Here is a 9,780-nt window from a genome sequence, read left to right as displayed (position 1 = left end):
CAAAGGGACTCTACACTCTTATTTATACTAGTGGAGGGTAACTACAAACTAATTCTAGAGACTTCTCCATCTTCTTTTCTTAAACACTTCAATACACTTCTACAACTTCTCAATCCATACTCTTTTTCTCCTTCTAGATATTTCTTCTTCTTAGACTAAGGCTTGATTTGTTTTGGGCTCAAGGAGGGAACTCCAACAAAAGGTTTCAAAATTTTCCATTGGACGGTAGTCAACGAGAAAGAGTTATTTCTTTGGATTACCAATTCAAAAGGAAACTTAATGTAGGTTTCCGAGATTACTCTTTTGGTTAAATCATTGTTTAAGGGAATTCGATTATATTTTTCTAAAAAAATTTCAAAGAAAAGTAATTAATTAAGGCAAATGAGGATTCTACCGTGTGAAAAGTTTGTTAACGGATCAAACTTTAGCAACAACAAAAAACACCCCACACGCGAAACATTTGTCAACGGCTGTAAAAACAGGTATGTTATCTTTTGGTATTGACTTATTAACCAGACTTGTTGCGTCACACCCCTTTTAGACTGTGAAAGTAACACCTTAGGAAAGAAGTAGAATGTTTTTCAAAATCCCGAGGACGACGAGTTGAGTTGGTGTATACTCACTTTAGCAAACGAAGAAATTGCACCAACAGATGGAATTAATGGTATTTGAATAAGTGCGTTTGCACTTTGCAAACAAAATACAAAAGAGAATAAGGGCCTGGATAATCATGAAATCTATCAGGTCCAGATACTGCCGATTGTTTTTCTATAATTGACTGGATCATGATCATCGTTGAATCCAACCAAAGAAGCTGAACTTGTTTTGTTCCTTTTTACCGACCAAAATAGATGGGACAACTGGACAAGGCATAGACTGTTCTGAAATTCTGGAGAGTATAGACAATTTAGTAATAGTAATAAAAATAAACCTTTTGTTTTAGAAATTTGAAAACTTATGTTCATGTAAATTATATTTGAATTCTGAGGATTTATAGACTAATGTTTTACTTGCATATGCTCAGAACCAGCCCTAGAACAATGAATTATGGAATAGCACAAGACAGAAAACTGCAACAGGTTAATGGAGTAAGTTAAAGGAGGAGATGAGAGGAGTTATTGGAGAAGAGAAAGAGGAGGGAACTGGAGATTAGGGTTTGTTTGTTCTCTATTTTTTTCTCTCTTCAGAAGATGGTTATGCAGACCATTAATTTTGTTAGCCCAACCCAAAAGAAAACCCAATATTAACAATCTGGAAAAACACTAGCCACAGATTAATCAGAATGGGGAAATATATAGATAACTGAATACTGTCATTAAAATTTATACAAAACAAAAATATCATTTTTAATATAGTGTTTCTTTTTTTTCCTTAAGCTTAGAAAGTGAAGCAATTTGATTACAAACTATACTTTGTATTTTACATCAAGATAGGTAAATATATTACAACAATTACATCTATAGTTTACAAACACGGATTGCTCTAAACATCCATTATAATTTATACCTACGCTATAAACTCATGCACAAGAACATGAGCATCCACTTTAGTTGTATTAAGGATGCTCTGAATGATATAATGGACCTTTAATATGTGAGCCAGTTGCTATTGTATGTTACTTTGAGCTGTTTGAACCGCATGCTCGCCAATAGGGTCAGCGAGGGGACTGATCAGATGGATAATGTTTGCGAAGAGGTTCCTCAGATGTACAAGTCGTTGCAAGAGTAATATGTTGACCAAATTCACAACATATTCCCATCTATCTCGGAGCCAGTGAATAAGAAGTACTCCAAGAGCAAAAGCTGAAGAAACTCCCGTGATCATAAATACACCGCGGAACCTGTCAAGGGTTATAGGGTTTGATGTATCATCTGTTGTGTATGGAAGTTGAATCTCGAGCCATCCGTTCGCCATCTCGTTTAGCTTCCCATTTGTCCTCAGATTCGAGATTTCTCTGGACACCTTAGGAACCAATTCGTCACCCTTTTGAAACATCTGAAACATGGTTTAACAAACCAACACCTTTTGTCAGCTAGTAAAAAAAAGAATAAAGATTAAGGAAACTGAGGGATACATACAAAGCCGAAACCATTAGTGATACATTGTGTCTTGACCAAGAAAAACTTCTCAGGATTCTCTCCAATGAGGACTTTGAGGTATGGCATCTCATCGACAACAAGTGTGGCAGTTTTGTTCAACAAGAGTTTAGCATATTCTTCAGAACTATTGAGACCCTTCAAACTCATTACTTGGAGGCCGGGACTGGCGAAGGCCGCCATTGCGATGCGTGATCCCAAAAGGCGGCCTACGTGATTTTTGTTGGAGTTGAATCTCATCTGTTGCACCGTCATCATTGATGTCAGTGTTGCAGTATAACTTGTAGTCAGTATCAGCACTGCGAAAACCCAAACTGTAACTACAAATCTTGATAAGTTGTGTTTTAGCTTCTCCCCTGTCACAAATGGTTAAAACTTACAATCAAAACTATGTAACCTGATATTGTTGGTATTATAGTATTTTATTCACGGAGATTAATTTACAGAAAGTTCACTTTTGTATATTTTTTTTATGTTTTTATGTGAAATAAGAATTGCTTCACGGTTTATAAATTCGATTTTCAAATGTGTAAATGTATTTTTAGATGTAAGCTGATAAAATAATATCGAAATATTTTGAAGTGTCAAGAAAATACAGAAAAAGACTCTATTATGATTAAAATTAAATAATACAATATTTTTCTATATTTATATAACTACATATAAATTATTAGTTTATGATTTCATATGATTATATATTTATAGACGATTTTAAGAAATTTATTATCGTATTATCATATTGATATATTCATCCAGAATTTATCAAAAAATAATTTTTAGAATTTCTACGATATTTAAAGATCACTCCAATTTCTTCTGACCAAGATCTACACATAAGAGCGGTACTTACTGTGTGCATAAACAAGGGTAGAAAAGCCAAACCAAAAGATAACTCCAATCTGTTTCGACCAAGATCCCTGGAAATTCTTGTTCTCAGATTTTTCTATCAACCAAACTATAATGCCTGTCAAGACAAAGAAAGCTGCACTTGTTAACCAAAGGTCTGGTGTTAGAGGTTGTAAGAACACCCACGCACTTCTCTCTCTTGATGCTATAATGCCAACACCCAGTTCTGTGAATGGCATCGTAAAATCAACATAATTCGATCTATTATAAGTGATTGTAATATCTCCAACGGCTGCATCATATTTGTCTTTCTGTATATATAAAAGTAGTTCAGTTTCCACACTCTACGTAGATGAAAAAAATACTTTTTAACTGTAAACGAGTTATGGTTAGTACCTGGCTACTAAGTGCATATGCAAGATCGTCGTAGTTGCTACCATTGCGCCAAAGTGTGAACTCCACTTCATAGTTGAAAGGGCTAATGGAAGCTCGAAAGACATCTACACAAAACCCTTCAGCGATTACTTCTTTTGTTACTGGATCAGTCGCCACCTTCACCAGTCTTGGGAACCTGTTACTGGATGTGACCAGAACCCTCAGTGTTTTTCTCTTGCGCCGTTTCGGACTATGAATAGTCCCACCCGGCCAAAATATGGTCTCTAGCTTGTTATGAGTACAAGATGACAACTCTCTTGTGTTGCTGAAGCTACCATTAGAATTCCAAAATCCTACCCTTCTCTCACCTGATCCTATCAAGTTCACAATCTCAAACTTGTCTGACAAGAAATACTTATCCTTGGTTTGGAAGTCACCACTCAAACCCTTACACCTACATTGTGTGATTGCCTCCAGGAGAGTTGATGTCACATTTGGGATCCTAGCAACTTCTGATGCTCTTGCTAGTGCCCATGCTACATCATGAGCCCATATGCCGGAGATGCTCAACCGAAGTATCTCAGACCCAACAGCTTCTTCAACAGGAAGTGATTTTCTCCATCTTGAAGTGAAATTTTGAAGCTCTTTTGACATTGGAATGTATGACCTGAAACCAACCACACCCTCCATTGCTTCTTTTGAAAAACCGTCGCCGGTTCTCTCATGGAAGCTATTCATGCTTTTAACAGTGAGGATCCAAGCATACCCTTCACCCATCATCCCTAACTTCCCAGCACATGGGAAGAGATAAGTTGCTACAAGCTCAGACAAGTGCACCACAAAGATACTCGCTCCCAAATCCTTCAGCTTCCTTAACCGATCCATCATACAATCATCATTTGAAGATACAGCAACCTTGGACGGTATATGAACTCCGTTCTCATGGAAATGATCCACCAGGAGTTGCATACTCTCTCTCCAGTCATCCTCGTCCTCATAAACAAGAGCAACACTCTTCCAGTCAAACCCATGGATGAAAGCTGTAATGCCCTTTGCCTCGGAGTAAGTATCATGCGTTGCTTGGATCAAATGACTGTATTTTCTCAATGACAATGAAACCGGAGAGTTAAGTGATATCACAGGAACCTTAGCTTTCTCCCCAATCTCAGCCAAAAGCTTTGTTTCCTGCAACGAATCCCCGCCTACAATCGCCTCCACTCCTACAGTTTGCAGCAGATCAACAGCTGTTCATTGGAAAAGACAGAACATATCTAGACTGTGAGTGAATGGCAGAGAAGAATGAAGAAGGTGGAAAGAATGGAGTATGTTACCAGAAGCTAGAGCAAGGACAGGATCTCCTTGAGAGTTTCTGACTGAAAGAGAGACTCTTGATTTGTAATCACTGTTGACGGCGTAGAAATCGGAAAGTGCCATGGAAACAGAGCTTCCCACTATCTTGCCTTCCACGGAACCCAAATCCAAAACTAAACCAACCCTAACCCTAACACGTTCTTGCTCGGAGACGGAGTCTTCGTTAACGACATCGTTTTGACTAAAAACAAAACCGTTGGAGATAAAGAGAAACAAAACAAGAAGAAATGAAACAAGATTTCTCTTTTGAATCAAAAACCTCTCCATTAAAAAGAAGTTTCCAGTTACGAAAACATATGTACTTGATCATTCTTATTATATAACCAAGTCTAGCCAATCCATGCCGTGTTTTGTTTTACCTCTGTAAAGTAAGCCTAAACCCAAAACAAAATTCTAATTGGGGTGAAACTTTGGTTGCTCATTATTTTTGTAAATTTAATTATATATATAAATATATATATTTCTCATATATATTTTTTATTTTATTTTATGAATAAAATAGTACAAAACAATTTATAGGTAAATAAATGGTTACACTGTTAAATAGCTTATTAAAAACATATAAAGATGAATATTAATTTCAGTTAATATTATTTTTGATATATATGCTAACAGCCATTTTTATTATGATGAATTTTTTTGATATCAAAATTTATTAATATAGGGGCCCAGATATTTTGGCGGGGGGGCCTAAAATTATTGTCTTATTTTTTACAAAGGAGGCACATCTTTGTGCAAAGTTATTCCACTATGGTAGAAAATTTTTGACGTTTCAGATTTTCCACTGGACCGGCTTATCTAAGGGGTTACAAATTCAAAAGGAAATTCAGTGTGGGTTTCCGAGGTTACTCTTTTGTCACAGAAAACATTATCTTAGGGAATTCGATTCCATTTTCTAATAATTTTGTTTAGGAAAAGTAAGGCAAATGAGGATATTCTTTAGTGTGAAAACATTTGTGTTTTCTTTTGGTATTAACCTGCTGACATGTTACGTAACCTCTCTTAGCTTTTGTTAGCAACCAATAATTCGGCAATAATGTTATACGGTCGAGGTTATATATACATACATCTAGAAGTAGAGGAAATGAAGTAAGTTTCATCTCAAAAGTAAACGCTCTCTTATAATCGAACTTGGTCAATATCCTTTGTCCTTAAAGTAAGTTTAGGCCGCAACTTCAGACCACCAATCTAAATCGTCTTTCTATCCCAAGAACAGCTATGTAGCTTAACCAAATCTGACGGTCAAAATAAAGAACTCCCTTGAGAAATGAAAGATCTAAGATAATATTTATGGTAGATACTAGATAGATGCTACGAGAAACAACCTAGTACAATATCAAACCAAGAATGATCGGATGCTTATGATCTTATTAATTATACCAACTATAATAAGCTTTTGTAGTGGTGGATTTGGTGTGGACGGGTCTTGAATCAAGCAAGAATATATTACATCTGCAACTTACAAGCAAATAAAGGTCAAAACATCATTTATATTTACAGGCCTAATCCGGTTTGAATCAAGCAAGAATCATATCAAACTGGATCAACTTCTGGAGAAAGAAGGCTAAGGTAGCTTGGTGAAGCTCTAGGTCAGAGTTAAAGACGAACAACATCGCAACAATTGTGTAAGCTAAAAGACTTGGGCACAACAACACACAAGAACAGGAGCCATCCACCTTCACTTGTACTATTACACACAAGAACAAAACCATCCACTTCACTTGTATGGACCTTTTGCTATATTTGAATCTCTTTCTATCTGTTAAGTTGAGCCATCTGCACTGCATTCTCAACAAAGAGGTCATCGAGGGGGCTAGGATGGATAGTTCTTGCAAAGAAGATCCTGAAATGTACAAGTCGTCGCGAGAGAAATATGTTGATGGAACTCATAAGATCTTCCCATTTATCACGTATCCATATAATGAGAAGTACTGCAAGAGCAAAAGCTGAAGAACCTCCCGTGATCATAAACAAACCGCGGAACCTGTAAAGGTCTATAGGTTCTGATGTATCATCTATTATGTATGGCAAACGATTATCAAACCATGTTTTCGACATCTCGTTAAGCTTCCCTTTTGTCCTTAGCTCCGAGATTTCTTTGGACACCAAATGCACCAACTCGTCACCCTTTTGAAACATCTGCAACATGTTTTGTCAGCAAGTTAAAAAGAAGATGAAGAGTAAGGAACCTGAGGTACATACAAATCCAAAACCGTTGGTGGTAATTTGTGGCTTGACCATGAGAAAATGATCAGGCTTCTCTCCAAGGAGGACATTGAGGTATGGCAACTCGTCGATAATGAATGCGACCGAGTTGTTCAACAAGGCTTTTGCATAATCTGTAGAGTTAATGAGGCCTCTGACATTCGTTGCATTGATGTTGGTACTAGCTAGGCTCGCATTTGCTATGAGTGAGCCCGAAAGGTGACCTATAAAGTCTTTATTGGAGTTGAATCGTATCTGTTGCACTGTCATCATTGATGTCAATGTTGCAGTGTAACTCGTTGTCAGTATGAGCACTGCAAATACCCAAACTGTAACCACAAATCTTGATAAGTTGTGTTTTAGTTTCTCCCCTGTTACAAGTAGAAAGCAGCAAAAGATGAAAAACTATTTTTTTTATCAACTAAAACTAATCGAAACTAAGTGAATTCATAGCTGGTCATGAGCATAGGCTAGTGAAATATTGGTCCATCCCCTCCCTCCCCCCCCCCCAAAAAATGATTTTTTGTGAAAATATTATATATAAAATCTTCAAATTTTTAATAAAAAATATATATAAACCATTACTAAATTGTCTATATAGCCCCAAAATCTGAAGATCGGTCCGTCCTGACTCATGAGTAAATCCATAACTAATGACTAATTATGACTTATATGGAAAAAATTAGGCACAGACATTTAAAGCATCACTTCAATCTCTTTTGACCATACTATTGGCATATAAGAATTAATGTGAAGAGATGTACTTACTGTGTGCATAAACAAGGGTAGAGAAGCCAAACGAAAGCATAACTCCAATCTGTTGAGACCAAGATCCCTGGAACTCCTTGTTTTCAGGTTTTTCTATCAACCAAACTATAATGCCTGTCAAGACAAAGAAAGCTGCACTTGTCATCCAAAGATCTGGTGTTAGAGGTTGAAAGAACACCCACATTCCACTCTGCTTTGGTGCCACCATTCCAAGACCCAGTTCAGTGAATGGTATAGTAAAATCAACATAACTCGATCTATTGGAAGTGATTGTAATATCTCCCACGGCCATATCATATTTGTCTTTCTGTGGGATCAATGGAGGTGGTTGAATTTCCACACATTCTACATAAAAAAAATATTTGTAATCATAAACCGAGCCAAGGTTAGTACCTGGCTACTAAGTGTATATGCAAGATTGTCGTAGTTAGGACCACCAGTCCAAAGTGTGTACTCCACATCATAGTTGAAACGCCTAATGGAAGCATTGAAGACTTGTATACAGAACCCATCAGCAATTATTTTTTTTGTTACTGGATCAGTCCTCCAACTCACCAGCTTTGGAAATCTGTTGCTAGATGTAACCAAAACCCTCAGTGTTTTTCTCTTGCTTTCTCCTAGTTTGTGTCCTTTGGGACTTTGAGAAGACACACCGGGCCAGATTATGGTCTCTAGCTTGTTATCAGTAAAAGAAGACAGATGTCTTCTACTGCTGAAACTACCATTAGAGCTCCAGAAGCCTACCCTTCTCTCACCTGATCCAATCAAGTTCACAATCTCAAACTTGTCTGACAAGAAATTCTTATCCTTGATTTGGAAGTTACCACTCAAACCCTTGAACCTACACTGAGTGATTGCGTCAAAGAGAGTTGATGATGCATCTGGCATCCTTGTAACCTCGGCTGCTCTCGCCAGTGCCCAGGCTACATCATGAGCCCATATGCCAAAGATGCTCAACCGAGTTATTTCAGACCCAGCATCTTCTTCAACAGGAAGTGATTGTCTCCATCTTGAAGTGAAATTTTGAAGCTCTTTGGACATTGGAATGTAAGTCTTGAAGCCAACCACACCTTCCATTGCTTCTTTTGCATATTCGTCGCCATTGTTCCCATGGAAGCTGTTCATGGTTTTGGCAGTGAGGATCCAAGCAAACCCTTCAGACATCATCCCTAATTTCTCAGCACATGGGAAGAGATGAGTTGCAACACGCTCAGACAAGTGCACCACAAAAACAGTTGTTCCCATGTCCTTCAGCTTCCTTAGCCTATCCATCATAACCTCCTCGGTTGAAGAGACTGTAAAACCAACCTTGGACTGTATATGAACTCCGTTCTCATGGAAATGGTCCACCATGAGCTGCATACTCTCTCTCCAGTCATCTTCATCATCATCATAAACAAGAGCAACACTCTTCCAATCAAACTCATGGATGAAAGCTGTGATACCCTTTGCCTCGGAGGAAGTATCATGTGTCGCTTTGATCAAATGATTGTATTTTCTTAATGACAATGAAACCGGAGAGTTAAGTGATATCACCGGAACCCTAGCTTTCTCCCCAATCTCCGCCAAAAGCTTCGTTTCCTGCAGCGAACTCCCACCAATAATCGCTTCCACTCCTACAGTTTGCAGCAGATCAACAGCTGTTTCATTCACAAAGACAGCAGTTATATATATCTTCATTCAAAAAGGGAAAAAAAAAGACAGAACATATATAGATTGTGAGTGAATGGAGACAGAATAAGAATGAAGAAGGTGAGAGAAAATAAGAAGGTGAAAGAATGTAATCACTGTTACCAGAAGCTAGAGCAAGGAGAGGCTCTCTTTGAGAGTTTCTGACCGAGAGAGAGACTCTTGTTTTGTAATCACTGTTGACTGCGTAGAAATCAGAAAGCGCCAAGGAAACCGAGCTTCCCACTATCTTGCCATCCACGGAACCCAAATCCAAGACCAACCCGACCCGGACACTAACCCGTTCTTGCTCGGATCCAGAGCCTTCATTAACGTTGTCGGTTTGGTTCGAAACAAAACAGTTAGAGGAGATGAAGAGAAACAGAACAAGAAGGAATGAAACTAGAGTTCGGTTTTGAATCCCAAACCTCTCCATTAGAAAGAAGTTTCC

At 37.8% G+C, this 9,780-nt stretch overlaps 2 protein-coding genes across 2 annotated transcripts; both read right to left on the bottom strand.

The window, feature by feature from the left end:
• Positions 1-1,481: 1,481 nt before the first annotated feature.
• Positions 1,482-4,955, bottom strand: LOC106323000 (glutamate receptor 1.3-like). Its single transcript, XM_013761157.1, has 5 exons — positions 4,649-4,955; positions 3,339-4,561; positions 2,947-3,253; positions 2,079-2,452; positions 1,482-1,995 (listed from the first exon to the last, which is right to left on the bottom strand). Exons 1-5 carry the CDS (start codon positions 4,953-4,955, stop codon positions 1,606-1,608), a joined length of 2,601 nt encoding a protein of 866 aa, XP_013616611.1. The 3' UTR covers positions 1,482-1,605.
• A 1,159-nt stretch (positions 4,956-6,114) lies between these two features.
• LOC106323001 (glutamate receptor 1.3-like) lies at positions 6,115-9,780 on the bottom strand. The gene is made up of 5 exons (XM_013761158.1): positions 9,456-9,780; positions 8,055-9,301; positions 7,662-7,968; positions 6,891-7,264; positions 6,115-6,827 (listed from the first exon to the last, which is right to left on the bottom strand). Exons 1-5 carry the CDS (start codon positions 9,763-9,765, stop codon positions 6,444-6,446), a joined length of 2,622 nt encoding a protein of 873 aa, XP_013616612.1. The 5' UTR covers positions 9,766-9,780; the 3' UTR covers positions 6,115-6,443.

Source organism: Brassica oleracea, chromosome C2 (genome assembly GCF_000695525.1).
Source record: "Brassica oleracea var. oleracea cultivar TO1000 chromosome C2, BOL, whole genome shotgun sequence".
NCBI lineage: Eukaryota > Viridiplantae > Streptophyta > Magnoliopsida > Brassicales > Brassicaceae > Brassica > Brassica oleracea.
This window is presented reverse-complemented; position numbering and strand designations above follow the sequence as displayed.